Source organism: Dysidea avara, chromosome 3 (assembly GCF_963678975.1).
Source record: "Dysidea avara chromosome 3, odDysAvar1.4, whole genome shotgun sequence".
NCBI lineage: Eukaryota > Metazoa > Porifera > Demospongiae > Dictyoceratida > Dysideidae > Dysidea > Dysidea avara.
The window spans coordinates 40011619-40035478 of NC_089274.1; the positions used below are offsets into that span (position 1 = coordinate 40011619).

Sequence of the window (23860 nt, forward strand, 5' to 3'; positions counted from 1 at the left end):
CACACTGCACTGATCAGTTGCCATCACCATGTCTTTTGTAAGAATTGCCAATACAATATACAACAGGACCGACATTATGCCTCTACTAGTATTAATGATAGTAAGTAATGTTATGTAAGTATAGAATTTCCTATATACACTTTATGAAGTCTCCTACGTGCATAGTTATGATAATTGTTACTTGGAACAGGTATACAGAACACAATGCTAATGTAAATTCTTTAGTGACATAATTAGTGGTCAGTAATAATTAAAAGCCAGATATGCATGTGACTGATTCATTGTTACACTGACATAATTCAAAGCTTGTATGTGTTGTAGTAAATATGCAGTATGCAATTGTCTTATGTTATGAAGAATGGTAGCCATGACACACTGGAGATTGACTGTTGATCATGCCAAGTTAATGAATGGATTTGAAAACTTCTTTTACAAGAATAGTTAGCAAACAATATACTGTAGCTACTTGCTTAACAAATAACTTAGCTGGTATCAGACTGGTAATTGTGCATAATCCTTGCAAATGAACAAGCATGCAGTAGTTCCACCACCCCCTATGGTGACAAATGTAATTCTCTGGTCTTGTGATTGTATACACTATAAATGAAGTTTTTCACAAACATGTGCAGCCTTACCTGTCTGTTAGATAGTGTGTGTGTGTGTGTGTGTGTGTGTGTGTGTGTGTGTGTGTGTGTGTGTGTGTGTGTGTGTGTGTGTGTGTTGTGTGTGTGTGTGTGCATGCGTTGGAAAGTGTTTTCTGGCTAAGCAACCGTTAACCTTGCACACTTGTTACAACTTACAAGCATCAACTGAATACACAGATCTAGACTGCTGAAAGGCTATGTTACTTAATGTAATGTATGGTGTAAAAAAAACTGACTGAATTTTATGCTTTTTTACAAAAGAAAGCTGGAGCAGATGTAGCAGTGTTAACATGGCACATATGGCAATACTTTTAATCACAGTGGTTGTTTTAAAAATTAATACCATACATCACGAGATACAAACTTGCATGAAATCTACAGTAAAACCACAGTAAATATAGTTCATAATTTGTTTACCAAAAAAACAAAATGAACCTGAGTCCAGTGAATCGATACACCACAGCCAAGTACACGATATGTAACAAATTTATTGACTGCCACATACTGTACATTCATAGTTCATCTATAGATTATAGCAAACCCATTTAAGTTTTTTACCACAGTGATTATGTACGTGTACGAAACGTCTGAGGAATACCAGACCTAATCACATGACAACTAATTAATTGTATTCTTCACCAAGGTGAGTAACTACAGATTCCATATACCGTATAGAAGGAAACTTTGGTGAATAACAAGCTAAATTGCATTTGACAAAATAAACTTTGGCAAATTCAAGCTCAATCTATAGCTATAAAGATGACAATCTCAGGCGCTACGAGTAATTGGCGGGTTAAAACTTTGACAAATTGGTAGCAAATCGCCAAATTTTTCCTCCACCTCTATACAGTAGATTACATAACATATCTCATCACAATAGTGTAATATTAAAATGTCTTAGTGCAAATGACACTGTACCTAAAACTAACATATACAATAGAACAATTATCACCGACAAACTATTTGATATTGCTAATGTGTTTATGGATAAGTTCACTAATCCAGTCAACAAATTACCTGCCAAAAAGAACACCAGTTGATTGTAGTCAATGGCAGCCAATAAGCTGGTTGGTGTTGTCTTCTTGTTGTCACCATTTGGGCAATTGTAAAGGTCAAAATGTGATTGTAGATTAGTGGTGTGCTCTATTAAGAGTATTACAGTATCCACGATGATCAAGGAAGCAAGCACAGAAGTGATAATAGCAACCTAGTGGAACACATAATTTCTATCTCACAACAAACCACAAACTTATGAGCCTAAAGACATGTACCGTATATGACCGTATAGAAGCCCGGGCGTTTATTTCCTATAAATCATTTTTGACCCGGCGTTTAAACGAGACTGGCGTTAATTTGGACCCGGGCGTTTATTTCTTATTAGCCACTCGTTGAGAATGACAGGTGCCAGTACAAGTACCTACGAAATACGAAATCCATAGCCCATCACGTACATAAACCCATATGGACTCCTCTGCTGAGTGAAACGTTGGAAGTCAGGCAGAAAGATGACAATGACGACAATAAATACGCTATGGCCATCACCAGAAGAGAAGGCATAGTCGAACAAGACAAGACATCATAAGACTGGTGACGAGACATCACTGTATAGTTACTAGCTGACACGAGTTTAGAACCCATTTCAGTGCATATCATTAGCACCCCGATGTTTAAATGAGCCCCGGCGTTTATTATGACAGTCTCCTAGCTGTACCCGGCGTATATTTGAGCCCCTGCGTGTATTTGAGCCCGGCTTTAATACGGTCATATACGGTATACTGTATGCAAGCTTGTCTATGTATATGATAGTGTCCATAAACTATATATAGGATTAAAACAAATACTACAAACACTCAGGTACTTGTTAAGGACTTTAGCAGAGGAGGTTGGACGCGCTTTAAGCGCTACTTAAATATATTGCTCTTAATTGCATTCTTTTGTTTGGTATTTCGCGTGACCCTCAATAGTTGCAATACTAAACTGAAAATGATGGGGTTTGCTGGGGTTCATTAGATATTCAGATTGTCCTTCACGTAAGCTTCAAGGCAATGTAGTTTGTTTTCTAAAAGCACTCTAGATTTGGGGTGAAATTAATAAATTGCGATTTGATGCATACAACTTCACCAGACTTGTCATGTACATTTTCTATAATGAAATAACGACCCTTCACTGCGTTATACTGAGACCGCTGTATTACCCTCCTCAATAAAACAGATTTTGCGTAATTTATTTTATTGGTGCTTTTTACCAGCTTAATCAGTGGGGTTGACTGGGGTTTATCATGCCGTTAGATTTAGAAATACATAAGCTTTCAAATGCATTAATCAAACTTCACAGTGTCACTACCTGATAATAAATGCATCATAAATATTGGATCACATGATCTTAACGAGTGCTCGAGTGCCAATTTAATATCTGAGTGCTAAAGTCCCAGAGGAGGTTGGACATGTTCACGTGAGCTGTACATTTTCATTGGAAAATCTTCATTTCAAGACAATTTTATTAAAACTATTGTGCAGTTTAAAGCACTTCGCTTGTCAGGAACATTTACTTGGTATTTAATGCAGTACAATTAGCATTGCTGGTTTAAACATACAGTATGGTATATGTTACAAAACATGTCACATAGGTATGGCTAATATAGTAGCAAATATTCGTGAGTACTCGATCATTAATGCTAGAGAATACTCGAATACCAAAAATCCATGATCGTTTCAGCCCTACCACAACCAATCTCTCTTTAAAAAGGTTTACTGCAGATGGGAGGAGTTCCCTTGTAGTCCACATGGCTGCTCTGTGTGTATTGGTGTATATGGATTCCACATTGATTTACTCTAATAGAACAGTCATACGCAATAAAATATACTCTAAAAGAGCAGTCATAAAACTGTATAGTAACCTTTTTGCAACTGATTGCAGTACCCAAACATTTGTATTGCATTATACTACAGGGGGTGTGTATATTCCCTTCTTGACTATCATAGCAAAATGTTACCTCACCCAATACCTCCTAGTACCACATTAGCACGGCCACTATATTTTGTGACATCAGCAAATCATCAAAAAAATGTCATTGCAGATAATACTAATTTTGATCAGTCACTTTAAAGGTAGCATCTCTCCCATCAGATTTAACATGGACATTTAATTAATATAAAGCAGCAATTTAAATAGTGTAATCAATCTTTTAACGATTAAGTCACTTGCAAAAGATCTAGAGCATTTTGGCCTCTTTTTTAGCCCACATATTTGTGTACATATTTAAGAATTTCGGTCTACTTTCCATGTTTTACATGGTCACAACCACTTCTTACCTTTGTTACCTCCTGGTTCCATGTATAAAAACTACAAGCAATATTTGTTTCGATTACTACATGCCAAAGTCTGTCAAGCCCTCACAACAACATGGCCATTTTGTCAATTATGACATCACATTTCATCATTGCAAATATCGTCCATTGTAGCCATGCCACAATCAGTGATGACAGGGGATTAGAAGCATTATTAGGTGCAACGCAAAACGTTTCCTGAAACTGACTGTTATACTGCAATGGAAAAACATTCATAGAAAACAGTTGAAACCAACACTGCATCCGTACACTCACACATGCACAGACAGACACACACATAATATCAAGAGAGTAAATAATGTATCGTGTCATCAGCTATAACCAGTTGCAAATACTGTATTTACTTCCAATACAAATGAGGCAAAACACAAAAAGTGAATAATAATAATTTTTTTAAAAGTTCCCATTCCGGGAATTGAACCCAGGCCGCCTGGGTGAAAGCCAGGAATCCTAACCACTAGACTAAATGGGACAGCCACAACATCTAACATATTATAATGAAAAATATTATGAAACATACTTGCCACATAATACCCATGTTTACTTTGTAACATGTGCACACATAACAGTTACTATTCAGTTATTCTGTACTGAACAAACTTTCCTGCAAAATGTGTGTGGGAGATAATTGTGAATCTCAAGAGGAGTAATGATTAACTGAAAAGACTATATAAAATACATATGCCAAACAAATGATTCATTTGGGTGGATAGATACAAAGCCAATCAGAACCTTTAATTTTGCACTGTATAATTGGGCACAAGTTATCTCTAACTGATGATGACTCTTACAAAAAAACAACAACATCCTGTTTACCTACTGCAAGACTTTTAAAGTGAAGCGTAAATGCCGACCTGTTACATGAATTCTATTTATAGAGGGGGCATAAAGTTGTAGATACATACATATATGGTATGATTAGTATAAACAACTCACAGTTACTCACCATCCATAGCACAAATGTAAGATTAGCCAATCTTCTTGAACACTGCTGGATGTAGTGGTCACTTAGCAACGTACACACCCACAATACTACAGTGACCAGCATCAGTCTTATTCCCACCAGTAACCATGACAACATCACTGATGGTCTAAAGTGAAGCATTTAAGAAATGAAACCAACAAGGAAATGTACAAGAACCGTACCTACAAACAAAAAAATACACTACATAATTCTTGTTAGTGTTATTTTGGTAATGTGATCATCTACTTTAACAGTTGGGCAATGGAGAGTGAACACAGAAGGCAGAGCCTGTAAGCGTGTTTACCACTAGCCTAGGAGCCTAAGCATAAAGTGAAATGGGACAAATACCTAGAAAGGGTTGAAGGGAAAAAAGTCAACCCACATCGCAGGCCACCGGCCAAGCACCACACTCAATGCCAACCAGGGAGGCCACCTAAGCAGGGAAATGTTAAGGGATTTTATAGTGAAGTAATCCAGCATCTACTGTGAGGTACTGCAGTATCTACTAGGATTTAGTGATACTTGTATACACTACAGTTTACTGTACTGTATGGGCTTGCACCTTCCCACAAAAAAAATATATTGTCCAGAAACCAGCCTTAAAACATCTTCACACAGAGTGGTTTGCTCACGTTTGTTTGTATGTACCCTACACTAATACACATTACAAATAATTTAACAATGCAGGTTTTAAATATAATATGTACCAAGGATAGTGTTTTCCATACATGTATATATAGGAGCTTCTGTCCAAGCAGGTAAAAAAGACTATTTTAATAGTGTTGTTGAGTGTTTATGTAACTTGCCAGTACAATGTACAGATGTGCCATATCTTACACACCTTGGTTTAAACACAAATCTTCCAATCTCCATCCCGAGGAAGTAGAGGGAAAGATATCCTAGGGATGAGACTATCCCTTCTCGATTGGCACTAATTAGATTATCCCGTGTGTCGTCGCCATGGGGACCATTGATGACATAGCTCGTCACACCACCATAAGATAGTAATGACTGATGAAGAGTTATTAGGACTAGTCCAGTAGTCCAGGATGGGATGATCAGTAGAGGGTATAATAAGGTTGATAACACCTGTTGGAGATACATTAAATGTTTATAATTATCTCATGTTTAATCTTATGTGCTCACTGCTTATATACAGGTATGACAACTGTGTCACTCCCCATACCAAGTTTAAATACACCCATACCTGGTACACAAAACAACTGACAGAGACGTGGTTACATCTGTATGCACCACATACACACATGCACAGACATTCACTCCCTCTAGTTTAGATTTGTGTGCATGTGGTACATATCTTCGTAAAGTCACACATATCATATGTATAAAAACAGTCTATATAGCTATATGCTACAATGATAATTTGGATATCACATAGGAATCAGACTTATGCATGTGCGCACGTGCACACACAACCATCCACCCACACATTCACAACTTCCTTTCTCTCATCTAGCCTCTCTGGGTCATGCGGCCTTCCTAATTGGAATGGAGCAAAAGTGGACAGTCACGTCACCAGTACACACCTGGTTTACATGGCACAGCCGCACGGAAACCAGAGGACCCATTGAACCCCAGCAGCAGCATGTCTCCTGGCAATATGACAATGTCCATCCTGTCCTCAGTGCAGACTTCAGTATCCCCTGGGAGGTTTGTAAAATCTCTACAGGGACACCAGGTTGGTATGTACCAAGTGATACCAATCATACTTATATTACTTCAAAGTCTGCATTAGAGCAATCCCTAATTATGTGGGTGACTAGATGACACTTTACTTACAGACACATTTTAGAGCAAATATTATCAAACAGAAACCTTGTTGAAATGACAACATACCTGTATCAACAGAGCCATGAACATGTGCTTAATTATACTGTGTATATATACTAACTTGACCACAAACAAAATTCTATTCTTTGTATGCAGATGAGGCCATGATATGTAGGACAAAATGTTAATACAGGAAACAACAGATACCTTAACAATTGCTAGGGTAAAGAAGAAGTTCCAATGTACACCATACTCAGTTACATGTTCTTGATAACGCACACCCCAGGTGGCTATGAGCCGAGCACATCCCAATACAATCATTGGACTACTAGAGATGATCGCTTGTAAGAGATCTTGGAAATATTGTCTTAGCGATGTCTTGGTAACGTTACGACTTCTTACTTCCCTAGCAACCACACCATGGAAACAGACAAAAAGTCCAACACCTATAAATAAAACATAAATCTACACTACTCTAATCAACAAAATACGTACACTACTTATGGTACTGAGAGTGCATATGAATGTTCTATTGATATAGTTAACAGTGGTAGGGTACCCCATGATCATTCAATAGTTCTAGTAGTATTGAATGACACAGCATACCACAGATTGTTAACTTTCAGTTTGGCCAATCATGGTCTTTTGTATTTTTTTGGAGCTTTACACCCTATAGAAGTGCTGCAAAGCATTGCACAGTGCATATGGACTCCTGTTTATACATGTACAACTAATAATTTCACTGAATATTTAAGTTGCTTACAGATAACTATTTTCAGGGCCACCCAAGCTGATTATAATTGATACCAGGAATTATCACTAACCATGCATTAAACTATTTATACACTATACAATTCAATACCTGTGTCCATCAAACCTTGACCAAATGTCTCTGTTTTAGCAAATCTTCTTGGAAAGACATTAAAGTCAACTGCAAGTATTGCAACACAACTGAGAATGATAGTATAACACCTGGCTACCGACAGAAATGGCACTCTGGCTGGATAAGGTATCACGTTGAGCCATTGTGATAACTTAGCACTGCTAACTGGAGACTTGAGATGTTGTGTTGTGGCCTTAAAGTGACTTAGTAGCAAAAGTGTAAATGAGATGAGCATTATTAAGAGTGCAAATAACGTCACGTGATCTGATAGTAATGTTACATTTAGCACACAGGGGGCTATCAAGGACATAAATTCACAAGCTAACACCAACCTGTAGCCACAAACAATAAAATATAATTTAACAATAAGCTCACAATGTTACCATTTATTAAATCCTACTAAGGTGCACGTGAAAATTACTGTAGCATGTCGGAAGAGCAGGCAGACCGGAATCACAGATATTATTGCGGATATTTCGCTGAAGCTTGTGCCATTCAAGTTGGAAACGAACGCTTCTTTGGTCTGCTTGTAATCCATCCCTTCAAAACCGAACGCCACAATCCAACGGTTTAAATTTTCGTAAGCGCGCGGTTTAGTACGAAGTTGATGCTTCAAATATCACGTTGTTTTAGTTAGCTGGTCCGATACTAGATCACCTCAGTACACAGCGGTGCAAAGCAGAAAACATCGGTGAGTTTTGTGGTAATAATAGTGTTAATCGATTTGAAACGTTAAGACTCTAATATTTTGGTAATGTTAACTGGCTCGTTTCTGTACTGGCAGAGTACCCTGTTAGCTGGCTAACAGAATGTCGGGGATAGCCATTGGCAGATTAGGCGAAGAACGAAAGGCTTGGCGTAAAGACCATCCTTTTGTGAGTAAAATAAAAGTTATATAAGTTTTGAACTTCTTAGTTTCTCCGTGTACAAATAGGGATTTGTTGCTAAGCCATCAAAAAATTCTGATGGAACTCTTAACTTGATGAGCTGGGAGTGTGGTATGTTGTAACACAAATATAGTGTGTGTATTACATAATATTGTACCTATCTATCTACCTAGCCATTCCTGGCAAGAAAGGAGTAAGTTATATAAAACTTAATCAACACATAATTGATTTGCGTGTTCTTTCACAGACTCCTTGGGACGGAGGCTTATACAAATTAAAGATGTATTTCAAAGACGACTATCCTACGTCACCACCTAAATGTAAGCAGCACTTTTACTCTGTGTGTGTGTGTGTGGTGTAATCGATTTTCAAGCGTAGGATGTGTATTTGTGGTAGTCCATTGCCCACTACAATGGTATCAGGATGCCTGTGGTTGTTAAAGACATTCTTGTGGTTGCCATGGTAGGGTTTCTGGGATTTCAGGTGCTATACTTTTATATATGACCGAATGGGATGCCATTAATCTCATCCATTTGAAATATTACACTAGCATTCTGTAATGTGTGGGATTTGCACAGTTGAATTAACTTAATTTTAACTGTTAGTTAACTATAAATTAATCAAGAGTATATAATGTGCCTCCACATTATATACTCTTGATTTAATGCATTCTCTTGTAAGAGAAATTTAGTATGTTCATAGCTGAAATTAGCCTGTATATAAGAAATTTTTGTTACACTATAGTTCTAGGTATTCACATTAAAAAATAATATTTTAGCAAATCAAATTATGCTTTATAGTCGCCTTAGTTACTAATCCTGTTACTTGTAATGTTAAAATTGTATAGCATACATAGAGCCCATGATTCTGATAGATTTATTTCTCTCTGTGCTTCTATATTGGTCAATTTCGTAATATGATATTTATAGAAAGTGTAAAATACAATTTTCACATGTTGAGATAACCATTGTTGTTATTACATCACCTGGTGGTTTGGTGGTTAAGAGTCTTGTCTCCACTTTCCTTGACTCCCACTATTTTTCAATTCCTTATATGGAAAAACTCGATTACAAATAACTGCAAGTAATCCATCTGCCCTTCTGACACAACAGCCTCCTTCGTAGCAGTTGTTGCCGGAGTGTATTATTTAATGTACATGTGTAACGTTTGTTGCTAAAGCACTAGTATATTGGTGTGGATATTTCAGTCCACGAGCACCCACTACAATATCAGTACAAGCATCCACTACAATGGTGTATGGTTGTAGGCAGTATTTGTACTGTTGAGTTTGAGATGTTGAACAATACCTCCCACTGGTCTCACTTTTAAGGTATGCATAATATTGTAGATACAGCAAAAACTGAAGTTTGTAAACAAGCATTGGGTTATTGTAATCCCACGTGATGGCTATAATCAGGTGCCTGTGTCCCTACCAAACTTGACATGCCCCAGGTGTGAAGTTGTTCACAATACTTACAAGGACTAGATCAGTAATAACCGCCTTAATTTTGCTGGATACAATGGGTAAAATACTAGTTTATTGCTGAAAATGTAATTTTTGCATTTTATTCTTTTTGAGGAAAGGTTCTAACTGGATATCATCTTATTTGCTTAATTGGTTATGCTCAAAAACCTTTGTTTTGTTGTAGTAGATTAAATGAAACATAAGATGTGAATGTTTGTAATGTCGTTGCAGAGATAGTGTGCGGTTGATCTTTCTTTACTGATTTCGTCTTTGTCTGTGGCAAAAAAAACAACAACATGATATGGCTAGGGAGTAACTTACCCAGCAGTGGATTTACCTATTCATGGTGAACAAGACTTCTATTCCATTATTATCATTGCATCCAAAATTACAATCGTTAAATTTATTTACCCTATAGTTGCTGTACAAGTCGCTCATTCTGTTGTTGCTACTTTGTATTGTAGGGCTGCAACTCCAGCATGTGAAGCTAAACTTCACCGGAGCATACACTTGAACAAAGTAGATATTGAATAGTAATGAATTCCGAAAATGCACTAATATGTCAAGTTTTGCAAATCTGGTCATTAATTGACAATCAGCGTAAGAAGCCATTGATGCTTTACCTGTGAATCAGTCGGTCAGTCAGTAGAAAATTGTGTCAAATGGAATCTTGTTTGGATCACTCTAAAGGCATGTTTGGCTTAACTATGCCTAACCAGTTTTGCCAAAATGGTTATGAAGAGAAAGGAATAGACAAACATGAAGTGAGGGCTTTTACAGTTATATGTTACTTGGTATGTCGCCAGATAGACAATGTTCACTTTCATTTGTCCTTCTTTGTGTAATGTTTCTTTTTGCCTCTGGCACAAAGGTGTAGATTTGTGCAAAAGTAGTATGTCAGTGGATTAAGTTTTGCTATCACCTATAACAAAATTGGACTTGTAATTTCCACAGCATGCCTACTACAGTTAAAATGATGCAGACAGGATTTTTGTATTCTGTGTATGTTTCACTTGTAGTGGACAGAGCATACCTGAACACTATGCCAGGGGCTTCCCTAAAGAGCGGTAGAGTGGTGCAGCACTGTTCTACTTTACTCAAAATTCCTTTGATGTGGTAATAGGAACGTATATAATTAACAAATTGACTTTGATGTTGGTAGCAAATTGACAGTTTCACCGCTCTACTTTATTTTTCTGGGGAAAGCTCTGTATGCTAAAGCATGGCTAGTATGGCATGTGTATCCTCATATTCTTTCCTTTAATATATGAGCTCACTAATGACCTGTTGTACGTCAGAGATTTTTCAGTCACGCCAAAGGCACACTTGGGCTTCATACCTACCGAGTTGCCATGAAGGAAAAGTGAGGCTGATTTTTTGGCAACTTTTATGATCTCTATCAAATTTTCTTCTCTTGATACATCGTTATACACTATTGTTTACTATCTAATTCCTTGTGACTAGATACATAGCTAACAACATGTGGTATTAATGGTGGTACCAGGTGTAAGTTCATCAAACATCTTTTGATCTTATGAAAAACTTGAATCTATCAACATGTTGACACCAATGTCAAGTATTCTAATCTGATATGCCAACTGTTTATGTCCAACTGCCCTCACAATCCTCTTAACCACCATCCCAACACAGGTATTGCATTGCTTTCCTAATTGTGAAGCAAGCCCTCTAGCAAAGAAATTCTAAAGTTAGTAAATTCAGGGGCTCTTGATCAAAAGTATGATGTAGATAAATGTAGTAATCTGTATCATATGAATAGAGTTGAAAAGCTGTCTGTCTGTCTGTCCATCATGCTGCTAGTAGCCAGTCCCTGTGCATAAGTACACAATTTGTTAGATTAAATTATCAATTTTGTCAAAGACATGGGTACACAGAAGGCATTGCCTGCAAAAGTACTCCCCACACATACATACAAATATACATACACAACACATTAACAATTACAACAACAGACAAAACAGAACAGTTTAAAATACAGAGTTTACACAAAAAGAAAATGACGAAGTGCAGTCTGGAATGCAATTGGATTTGACAGTTGTAGGATGCAAAGGGAAATGGTGTTCCATAGGAAGGGAGTGTTGACAGAAAAAGTGAAATGGTGAGGATTAATAGCTGAGGATGGGATACATAATGTCATTGGATGAGATCTAGTGATGGTGGTAGAAAATTAAGAAAATGGGATGGCGACTCTGTTATATAAGATATCATGGGTTAGGCTGATAGAAAAGAAAGATCTCCTGGTATGAAGTGGTGACCAATTAAGTTCTTGCAGACAAGAATCTGAAGACTTAGACCAATTATGGCTGACAGTGTTCAATCTACTACTGCACAGCACGACGTTGAATCAATTCTAGTTGAGACACATCTTTTGCAGAATATAAGCACCAAATCGGAGAAGCATACTTTAGAACTGGTCTGACTACAGCTTTGTACGCAGTTGCTTTGACTGATGCAGAACATGAAAACAGTGTATGGTGCAGGTAGTTCAGTGAATGGAACGCCTTGGCTGCTAGATGCTTCACAAACACAGCTGCTAGATGCTTCAGCTCAAAATGAAGCACTCATCACCTGGCTACATTTTGTCACCACCTTCTGCATGCTTCCATTTGTCCATTTCACCATATTGAAGGCTATGGTATAGAAAAACTTGAGCTACAAAGCATTGCACATACTGTTTAAGTGGTAGAGTGCCTGACTAGCATGCAGGGTTTGAATCCAGCTGGTGGCATTTTTTTCCTGTACCTTTTTCTCCAATTTTTAACTAGGGGTTACTCAACAACCAAACTACATTTCAATGCAGAATTTTAGTGAAATGAATCACTCATCATCTGGCAACTTGAAAAATGGTTGCTATGAATTGATAATGCTTTTGTTCATTCTTTTTGTTGATAGGGAACACAAACCACTTTGTTATTTACGAACCTTCCTTACTTCGCCAACTTATGTTCAATTCCCCACCTAGATCACAATTTTTTTTTCACTGAGCTTTTTGGTATACATTTTTTTTATGCACAAGTTATCCACTAACTTTTTTTATGGTCAAAGTTTTCAGGACTGGCACAGAATATAGGAACTCTTAGTACACAGGACAAGCAAATTGCAGGCATGTTGCTTATTCCATGTTTTGTATTGGAGTAGGCAATTTTTTCACGAATTAGTTTGTATTTGTGTTTACACTTTTTTGTTACACCCAGAATATCTGCACCTGTGTATGCTGTAAGCGTATCACTGGCATGCAAAACTGTTGAACGTAATAGTTTATCATTCACAAAGTTAATAATAAAGATTTTCAACAATATCATTGGTACCATGTAAATGCACTCATGAGTGGTGTGTGGTATTACTCACCTTGTACTTTACCAAGTCATTTCTTTTTTGTTGTTGTCAGCAAGTTGAATGTTGTGTAGAATCTAAAATGGCATTACATGTACAGCCTGCATGCCAGCTACTACTAGTACCATATAATTACACCTGTGTGGTAAATATGCGCTACAGTTGTCTTATCTCAACTACACAAAGCTCTGTTGTTTAACTTACCTGCATACTCATAAGGCAGCCTTATGTTCTTTAACACCATGCATGCTACATGGCTAGTGCTGATGCTTAAGGGCAGGTACCAATGTATAAGGTATTCATTTTGTTATCCTGGTTTATTACAGGCAAGTTTGATCCACCGATATTTCATCCCAATGTATACCCATCAGGAACAGTGTGTCTGTCATTATTAGATGAGGATAAGGATTGGAGACCAGCTGTGACTATTAAACAAGTGTGTTGTGCACCCAGTATATAGAGCAGTGTGCTTTATTTGTATGAGTTGGCTGCATGAAGTATAAAAGCTAGTAAACCTTTTAGAGAAATACTGTACATATATTTATTTAGACACAATTGTATATGTGATTTAATTTAACCAAAAGTCCATAACATTATTTGTAACATTTACTAGATACCCTTGTGTGTACGTGCACGGTTAAATATATGTCCAGGTTACTGTTTTGTTTAGCATTACGTGTTCACTTTCCAGTGTACTGTCAAATCTCTGTTCTACTGCTAACTAACAAGGTTTCTTCCTTCCTTCCTTCACACTACATGGTTTCACTTCCAAGTTTAATTTTATAATATGTAATCAGGAAGTGTTTGCTATTATCAGTCTTCTAGGGCTCCCACGACTTTCAGTATATGGTTTCATACAGTCATGTAGATCACTCATGTGGTAGTATCAGTAACTCACATTTCTCTATCTGTAGATATTGTTGGGTATTCAGGACTTATTAAATGATCCTAACATCAGGGACCCAGCACAAGCAGAAGCCTATCAAATCTTCAGGTATGCATTTTGATGCATGTCTGGTTTGTGAATTTTTGTGTTTTAAATAAGGGCACTGTGGTGAGATATCAAGCCCAACATTGTTTAGACCTTTTCACACTTAATGCACATTGAATCTGGATCCAGCTGTGGTCAGACTGAAAGTCATCAATCCATTTCACACTACGTGTGCAGCAACTGAATTCAATTCGCTTTCATAACACGTTATTAATTACCCAATTGCGTAACGAAAAATTAAATAGCATCGGTCATTGTACTACCTTCCTCATATTCCATTGGAGTCAGAAAAGTATTTTCAGTGGGGAATGTTGTTAGTACACTTACAAAACGTTGGGTGCCGAGAAGCTGGCTAATTATTAGGAGGAAACCTGTACCAGGAACGATGATTTCAGAAGGGTACGCTATTCTTTCGATACTCACTCATGGTCACTGTATCGCTTCCACAATCCGAGTATAGCACTAGGTATGCTGTCACTTTAGTCTTGGCACAATAGCCATAATTTGTGCAAGATATCTGGAGACTGTATGGCGCCCCCTTGCTAATGGAGCTAATGCACATCAAGTCTGGCCAATTCACCTCTTGAGGTGGATTGATATGAAGCCGGATTAAATGTGCATTGGGGTCAATCCGGCTCAGGTGTGAGATTGTTTGATCCGGCTTCGATGCGCATTTGACTGTAGTGTGAAAAGGCCTTTTTAGTTACTTGTGATGTGTGATTTCAGTACGGCCAATTAGTTTTGGGTCCAGCGGTTAATGATTTTGATACCAATTCACCAACACCAACTTTATGCAGGTTTTCAATCATGCCACAATATATATATATATATATCGCCACCATTCCCAGGCAACTGTAGCAGTGAATTTTGGCTGCGTATTGTGTAGTACTCATTTAGTGTATAAATGAAAAGAAACTGATAAGTAATGTTAGTGAGATAGCCACTTAAAGTTTGTCATTGTAACAACTAAAAAGCACTAACCATGTGTAAAACTGTTAGGAATGACATTGCCATTGCTAATCCCATGTTATCTCATGCTTGTTCTTGCAGTATGGTGTTGGGAATTTGCTGTCATTTCATATGCAGCATGTTCAAATGTGTTCCATGTCACTAGTGAATTTTACCTTTTTATTGTTCCTGTACTCTTCTCAAACTGTCTCCGGTTTATATTTGTTGTTTGAAATGCTTTGTGTACTGAAATCCTTCATTCATGTTTAAAACATTAACATGTTTTCCTCATTCGTGTTTCCTTTTTGCTTGGTCATGTTGCTAAGGAGCTTCCCTAAATATTGTGTTGTTGTTTATTAGTGGAGAAATTGAATTGGAGTATATGCCCCAGACTTAATACTTTAATATGATGTCACATGATGTCAGTGTGATATGTGTTAGAAGATTCTTCAGATTAGTGATACTGCACAGTAGTAGCTCAGTAATGTGCCTTTGTAAAAATTTTAATAATGAAATCTACAAAATTTTGAATAATATGTGACCTGTTTTAGTAAACAGTCTTGGTAGTAGAACAAAATGATAGATTTGTACAGTGATATATTACAGGTGCTTATTTAATCGATCACAAAGACTTTTCTCATTGCCAAGGTATAGTTTTTGGCCATCATCCACCCTAGCAAGAGAGCTGTTCAAACGTAGAAATGGTAACTACATCATAAATAAATACATGTAAGTAATAGTTGTAACACAGGCATGAGGGCTTTGCCTGACCACAATCGATTTTGACCTTAATGTCTATTTAATCGCTGACCAGTTGTAGCCCAGTCTACATTCAGATGTGCCCAGGCAAAGTCGCCAACTGGGCTACGCAGGTGGCTCCTTTGATCTGAGGTGTGAAAGTGATAATCTCATGTTTGCTTCATGGTACAAAACTGAAACAAAGATATCCTAACTTGTGGCGAATCTGTAAGTTATATCAATTTGAGTGTTATTTCGCTGTTGACTGAACTGTGCATTAAATTATTTTTATAGAACTTTGTGTGGGCGAGATCTAAGGGAAAAGTGTACTTTACATTTCATAAAGTACACTTTCAGCCGGCCAACAGTGCTTTATTGCACTGCAAAGAGTGCTTTATTGAACGAATAAAACACTCTTTGTGGGCAATAAAGCACAGTTGCCCACGTGCTTTAGTGCAGGCTAATAGCCCGCGGGGCTCACGCCAGTACGGCTAATCACCCAAGCTGGTGAAGGCTGATAGCCTCGCCACGCTGAGTGATCAATCACCCCAGCCAATACGAGTTCTACCACTGGGTAGACATACCTAAATGCTTCGATGATGGGTGGGAGAAGGTAACGTTGCTGTTACGTTTGTTAATGTAAACGGACAAGTCCTGGTGCTATCACAGAAATACTTCACCATGTGTCACAATAGAATTGATTGTGGGCTACGACCCAATCCTACCAAAATATGCGATGAAAGTCTGTCATGCCAAACTATGGTGAAATACGCGTGAGTTACTTTGTTAAACTAGTTTGTGTGCATTCAGGCTGCTAATAGTTGGTACAACATGTGTTAATTACGAGTCCTAGTGTATGGTGAAGCTACATGACTAGAAAGTTCCAGAAATCATTTAAAGCATAGCTGCGAGTGCTATATGAAAAATAAAGCTCGAGGCGTGTGGCCGAGATGCTAATAAAGCATCTCAGCCGCATACCTTGTACTTTATTTTTCATGTAACACTCGCGGCTATGCTTTAACATATACATATTGTACTTTACGTGGGAGGATCAAAGCGATGCCGTGTATCGTATTGTCCATACAGTACTAATCAACTACATAACTGTACTGTATGAGTCATACAGTACAATCATGTGCTTAATTGGGCAAATACAGCACACTTGGGCAAATACAGTACAGTTATACAGAGAATTTATTTAAGGAATGTTACGTAAACAACACCGTAAATCGCTAAAACCAGCCAAACTAATCCTACGAGTTCGTTCTACAGCTAGGAATAGATTGTATAAACACTTGCTGATCGTCTGATCACGAAGCTTTTAAACGCGACTTCACTAAGACAGCACAATTGATCACGTGCGTGACATTGTAAATCGCTAAAACTAGCCAAACTAATCCTATTAGTTCGTTCTATGACTAGAAATAGATTAGTTAAACACTTACTGATATCCTGATCACCAAAAATTGAAGCGGTTTGAGTACTAGAGAAAATCGCTCAGAGCCAGACGACCAGGGAGTACAATGTAACAGGTAAGCACCGCCTATGCTTGTGTGTATGAAAAATACACCACTCAGGGGTGTCTCGAGGCAAATACAGCACTTGGCTTTGCCTCGTGCTATATTAGCCTCTCGACATGCCCCCTTGTGCTGGATTTTTTTGTCTCGTGCTGTATTAGGCTCTCAACACGTCCCCTCGTGCTGGATTTTCCATACACACATGGCGGTGCTTTAACTATAATTTGTGGCATGTGTGTGTTTTAATTTATCGCATTTTTTTCTTTACTGATTTGGTCACATATGTCACTCTGTGGTATGTGTTTGCTTCATGCTTGTATCCAACACCCTTGACTGTTGTGGTGTATGCTTATAAACTGTGCATTGTGATGTACAGGTAGTACAGCAGTAAATACAATACTTTTGATTGTGTGTTTGTAGATTTGTAGGCCTTGAAATTCTCTGTACAGAGATGTTGCATATCTTCATGAATGTTGTTATTGTTTTTCTGCTTGTCCTCACTATAATAATACTATAATGTGTTTGCTTGTGTTTTTTTCCCCTCACCAGTCAAAACAAGCTTGAATATGAGAAGCGGATTAGAGGACAAGCATTGAGACATGCTCCTAAATGAGATATCAACATTTGCCATCAACGGGGGCCCACCAACGCTTTTAAATAACTTATATATAATATGTATATGTGTTGCTATTCATGTAAATTGTACAACTGATCCATGGCAACGAATTTTATGCAATTTTACGTTGATTTTTTGATTTACAGAAATGATTGAATTCGAGAAATACAAATTACTAATTAGAAATCTATATATAACCAGGTTGTTGAATTACATCACAATCATTGCCGAGATAATGGCTAAAGACGAAAGTGCTGGTTCTTCGCCAATTGATAGTTACGAGAACAGTAACGGTTATTCTATTGTACTCAAGAATGAACGAGTTGAAATTTTAAGAGAGCAAAAGGAAGTTGGTTCGGTGTTGCTAGAAGACGTACTGGGAGTTCATCAAGTAACGCAGGATGATGGTGTAAAGTTGGTGGTCCACGGTTTCCCTAAGACTAAGAAAATATTTCGTAGTGAGGCGAGGTCGCTTATGAAACTGGTCGTTCATTTTGATTCAGACAATACCGCGGAAGAATGGAAGAAAAAGATTATTGTTCAGAGTAGAAAAGTGATACAAGAGAAGTACGATTGGTACCAAGGTGAGTTCAATTCCCCGCGCAAACTTCAGAAATTCTTTGATGTGTATATGAACCATGTGATGTGGTATTTACACTATTCAGTATTCAATTGTTGTGTTAACACAGGCAAAGAGCCTAGTGCAGATCCTAGGAAGTACTTAGTTCTGATAAACCCTGTTGGAGGAAAGGGAAAGGCAGTTCACATTTTCCGGACCCAGGTACAGCCACTATTGAACTTGGCAGGGGCTGAGTGCCAAGTTGTAGTCACAGGTGTGTGTGTGTGTGTGTGTGTGTGTGTGTGTGTGTGTGTGTGTGTGTGTGTGTGTGTGTGTGTGTGTGTGTGTGTGTGTGTGTGTGTGTGTGTGTGTGTGTGTGTGTGTGTGTGTGTGTGTGTGTGTGTGTGTGTGTGTGTGTGTGTGTGTGTGTGTGTGTGTGTGTGTGTGTGTGTGTGTGTGTGTGTGTACAGTATGCATATGCATATGCACAAGTGCGTGTGTGTACAGTATGCATATGCACAAGTGCGTGTGTGTATATTTTATGTGATTCACTTTTTACCAGTAGTTTACTTGGATATAATTTGTTTTCCTGACAGAGTATGCTGGACATGCTCAATCAATGATGAAGACTTTTGACCTCTCCAGTGTTGATGCTCTCATTATTGCTTCAGGTGATGGTCTATTGTTTGAGGTCAGTATTGTGTGTAGCAAGTGTGGGGTATGTATGCATGCATAGTGTGTGAGTGCACGCGTGTGTTTGTACATATGCGATATGTGTACTATCTGCAAAGACACGCACACACTTGAACACACACACACACACACACACACACGCACACACACACACACACACACACACACACAAAGTACAATTATATACTTATTGTGTGGGCGCACAATGATCGATGTTTGTGGTTCAGGTAGTCATACCAAAACTCACACATCATAGAACCCACATCATAGTAAAAATCCCTAACACTTGGTACAAAGAAACTCACTTTATATGAACCCATACTTCCTGTAAATGTTATCCACTGTCACATTCATCTGTATATTTGGTAATAGCACAGATATATGACTTTTAATAGGTATTGGAAATGGTGTCATGTACCAGTACAGTGAGTACATTACTTGTTCGTTGGATAAAAGGCACGTTTCGCTTGCTACTGCTTTGAAGAGCATGAAAAAACTAATGTATCTTATTTGTCTAGGCTGTTATTGTAGGTTTTGTATAATATGAAAGTTCTCTAAGGTTTAGTGATATGAGCTTCTTTGGTTGACTGGCACTCTTTATATCGTCACCAAGCCTGTAGCCTCTGTACACACCTTCTGGTATCAACAATACATGGCTTTTTGGTCATTAGAATTTAACAGAATGATTAATAAGTCACACTCATAGTTTCAAATGCTGTGTATTTATGACTTTGTTCAGTGTTGTCATACTGTCATATTTCTGTTCTTGTAACTCGACAATGAATTTAGTATACGGTGAAAATTACAGAAACTACATGCATATTTGAAACATGGCGATTTCTAGCTTGTGATGCCATTCCAGTCCCTATTAAGAGTCATATATCTACGATCATGTTTATGTAGTGGTAATGAATATGTTGAAATTGATATGTGCTATTTATTCATTTGTGCACTATTTAAATTTGTACAAGCGCACAGTACAATAAATATAAAGTGTAACTTGTTTAGGTGGCTACCCGTATAGAAAGCCAACCCCTCTATAAGCAATAAATTATCACTATTTCACCTGCCAAAATTGACCAGCTTAGACAGGTTCCACGACTGACAAAAATAGGCAATGTCATGTGCGGAAAAGCTACTATAGTAAAGATGTGTTTCAAGTCAATGAGACATTAGTGAATATGTACACCTTGTTTATGCATACCTAGATGCACTGTGTAGCTGTATAATGCTGAAATGACAACATTGAACCATCAATTGTTTGTTTGTATTGGTCATTCATATCATAACCAGATTCATTGGTAGTTGGTAACTAATAATAACTAATGATCTAATGGTCACTTGTCTGACCTTACTTAACCATATAGTGGCTAGCTGTTGTTTTATTTCAGATGATAGTTGCTACAATGTGTCACTGTGTTATAAGGTTACCCGAAATTACTATTTTCCTTACATAAAATTATGACGTTGCTTACTTTTATGGTCAAGGTAATTTCACTTGTGACTGCTTAAGTATGTGTTTGTGTACTTGTTTGAAGTTCATGCATATATAGAGAGTGCATACATGGACTGTTACAGCCTTGTGTTGCTATAGGTTGTCAATGGCATTATGGAGCGTCCAGATTGGGAGAATGCCATCACTACTACGATAGGGATCTTACCAGTTGGATCAGGCAACGCATTGTGTGCATCACTGCTATATGAAGCTGAGTATGTGTTGTGTGTATGTGTATTGTGTACACAACAATATAGTGCGGCACACAAAAATACATGTACAAGAGCTAGAGTATTGTACAAGGCATAACAACATCTAGAGTCAGTAAACAGGGTGATGCAACTTCTGTACTGTGAAACTATGAACTCTGGTTAAATGTCTTTGAGTTTGCAAATGAAATCATACTACTGTAATGAAACCTGCCTTGTCTGTTCACCTTTGACTGACCTGACCACCTGGTTTTACAGGTCAATTAGTGTTTGAAATGGACAATATGTATATCATAGCTAACCTGTCTTACCAGTTAGTTGTCATTGTTGGTGAGGTTGTCCATGTAGACAGGTGAGTTGCTGCATAAGGCAAAAAGGCTGCCCAGGTGATGTCAAACAGTGAAGAAGTTATGCTTAAATTAAGCTTTATTCATCCATGGTCAAGTTATGCTTGGCTAAAAGCATATTTAAAGCTATATTAGGTTGCTCTGAGCTAACGATTATACCTAACCAGTGCTGCCAAGTAATCTTGAAAGAAAAGTGAGGGTAGTTTTCAAGTGATATTTTCTGGCAAGAATATGTGAGCATTTATGTATGTGTACTTATACTATTGTACTGTGTTTCACATCTACTGTTCTTCTCCAAATACAAAACTAAGACATTTTACTTCATCTCGCTTATTACTAGTGTTGAAATGTTTTTTTACTATCAAGTACTCTATAGTGTTAATTAACCCTTTTAGGACTACAGTAATTTATGCAGTGCCTACCCTGAAAACCCACATGCTTAATGAAATTTGCGTATTCTATTACTTAGCAAATTTGTAGAGTCACCAAAACCGCAGGAAGTAGTAAGGGCTAATACAAACTGTAGTACAGATTCGCCTATCAATAATAAGCAGAACTATCTAAGTTATAAGTGTGTAGAACTTACTATTTTCAACTAGCAAAGCGATTTGTTAACATCGGTGACGATATGTCTTCTTTGCGATGCGATCTGTTACAAGCCATCACTTTACTCCTTTTAAAGAACACCATCACGTGATCTTGTATATCATTAGATGCATTCTAAATGAAGAGCGCTGTGAAATTTATTGTAGTTCAATACCAGCAACAAGGTGAAAGTTATGGACGGATTTGTACAAGGTTAGTTTTGAATGTAATATTCTTAAAATTAGAAGGCTAGTTCTAGGGTAGTTTCACGTAATATATTGGCATTGTACATCAAAAGAATCCCCTACTAATGGCGAATAAAATCGTCATTGTTTAAAGCCCATAGTTTCTAATATTGCGAAGATATATAGCTCTTTGTTTACTGCTTAATATCTTGGACGTACATGTACTATGCTGGTCCTTAAAGGGTTAACGATCGAGTACTGACGAATATGACATGTTTTATATTGTACCTTAAGTAGTTTACACTGTATTAAAGTACTGATGTTAGTAATCCAGACAAGCAGTGTGTACCATTCAAACTCTACAGCCTTCATGGTGTCGTTTGATGACGAATACATCATGAGAGCTGAGTCATGTGATCTTAACAAACACTAGTACCAGTTTTACCATCCAAGTACCAGTATCTTCTCAAGTACTTGAACATTTATTTCTCAACCCTACTTTTACATTATCTGCTACATGGTTGTACAACTAATTTTTTATACTTGCTTCTGTACTATTTGTTTAGAGAGGAGTTCAGTGTGGCAAATGCAACATTTCAAATCATTTGTGGAGCAGTGGCACCGATGGATGTTCTCACCGCAAACACCGTAGAAGGAACAAAGTATTTCTGTTTACTAGCTGCGTTTGGTATAATTGCTGATATTGATATTGAGTCAGAGAAATATCGTCGCATTGGTGAACTGAGATTTATCTTTGGAGCAATTTCTTGTATTCTCAGAAAGAAAGCTTACCCTGGCAAGTTATCATATTTACCAAAAGATGCAAAGCTTCAAGACACAATTAGTTCAGTGGCAGACTCTCAGGTAACATCTTCTCCAAAGGAGGATGGTGAGCTTGTAGTCACAAATGGCGTCGAGTCCCCTACAAATGAAACATCTGATAACTGCATAGAGTCACATCATGAAACACCATCAAAAACAAACAATGATGTTTCTGAAGCAGCAGCCAACCCTACTGTTGGCATTGAGGTCAACAGTGTCCAAACTGGACCACCTACTCCGTTTATGAACAAGCTGTCTGAGCCAGTACCCAGCAATTGGGTGGAGATAGATGCTGAGTTCATGAACATTAGCGTTGCCACCATCTCACATTTAGCACATGACTTTTTTAACACTAAGCAAGCATATGTTGGCTGTGGCACCATCTATCTCCTTTATGCTGAAGCTAATCTCACATCCAGGATGGATTTGTTCAAGTTGATGGACAGAATGGGTAAAGGCAATCACACAGAAATGAATTTTGTTAATATGGTAGAGGCCAAAGCATTTCGCATAGAGCCTAGTGAGAAGTCAGGTATTCTAACTCTTGATGGTGAAATGATTCCATTTGGGCCATTTCAAGCTCAAATCCACCCCCAATTGGGCCGAGTGCTGGGACGGAGACTGAAGCGCACATAAGCCACCCACCTTAACGCTACGTAAATGAACATAAAATGTCATTTGCTATCCATTTACATACCCACTGCCATATCATTTTTGCAAGGAGTGCATCTTTACATAACAGCACAGATTCTGTACATTATATTGCAGTGCTATAATCACTTTAAAATAATGAAATACCTGTGAAATCAGTATAGTAATTTAG

At 37.7% G+C, this 23860-nt stretch overlaps 3 protein-coding genes and 1 non-coding gene across 5 annotated transcripts; 2 read left to right on the forward strand and 2 right to left on the reverse strand.

Moving 5' to 3' along the window:
• Positions 1 to 1512: 1512 nt before the first annotated feature.
• Positions 1513 to 8363, reverse strand: LOC136250965 (phosphatidylinositol-glycan biosynthesis class W protein-like). 2 transcript variants are annotated; one of them, XM_066043321.1, is made up of 8 exons: positions 8013 to 8363; positions 7609 to 7961; positions 6954 to 7192; positions 5797 to 6044; positions 4938 to 5082; positions 4041 to 4186; positions 3956 to 3986; positions 1513 to 1851 (listed from the first exon to the last, which is right to left on the reverse strand). In XM_066043321.1, exons 1-8 carry the CDS (start codon positions 8165 to 8167, stop codon positions 1516 to 1518), a joined length of 1653 nt encoding a protein of 550 aa, XP_065899393.1. In that variant the 5' UTR covers positions 8168 to 8363; the 3' UTR covers positions 1513 to 1515. The 2 variants fall into 2 exon arrangements, with proteins under 2 accessions (XP_065899393.1, XP_065899394.1); XM_066043322.1 differs by lacking the exons at positions 3956 to 3986; positions 4041 to 4186 and having other exon boundaries at positions 8013 to 8358.
• Positions 4392 to 4463, reverse strand: Trnae-uuc (transfer RNA glutamic acid (anticodon UUC)). The gene has a single exon. It is a non-coding gene; the product is annotated as a tRNA-Glu (tRNA).
• Positions 8063 to 18291, forward strand: LOC136250967 (SUMO-conjugating enzyme UBC9-B-like). The gene is made up of 8 exons (XM_066043324.1): positions 8063 to 8320; positions 8414 to 8504; positions 8564 to 8627; positions 8690 to 8709; positions 8764 to 8836; positions 13659 to 13768; positions 14247 to 14326; positions 18076 to 18291. The coding sequence occupies exons 2-8, from the start codon at positions 8439 to 8441 to the stop codon at positions 18137 to 18139; spliced, it is 477 nt and encodes a 158-aa protein (XP_065899396.1). The 5' UTR covers positions 8063 to 8320; positions 8414 to 8438; the 3' UTR covers positions 18140 to 18291.
• On the forward strand, positions 18291 to 23846 carry LOC136250964 (sphingosine kinase 1-like). Its single transcript, XM_066043320.1, has 5 exons — positions 18291 to 18726; positions 18832 to 18975; positions 19298 to 19392; positions 20989 to 21104; positions 22782 to 23846. The coding sequence occupies exons 1-5, from the start codon at positions 18291 to 18293 to the stop codon at positions 23671 to 23673; spliced, it is 1683 nt and encodes a 560-aa protein (XP_065899392.1). The 3' UTR covers positions 23674 to 23846.
• The last annotated feature ends 14 nt before the right edge of the window (positions 23847 to 23860 follow it).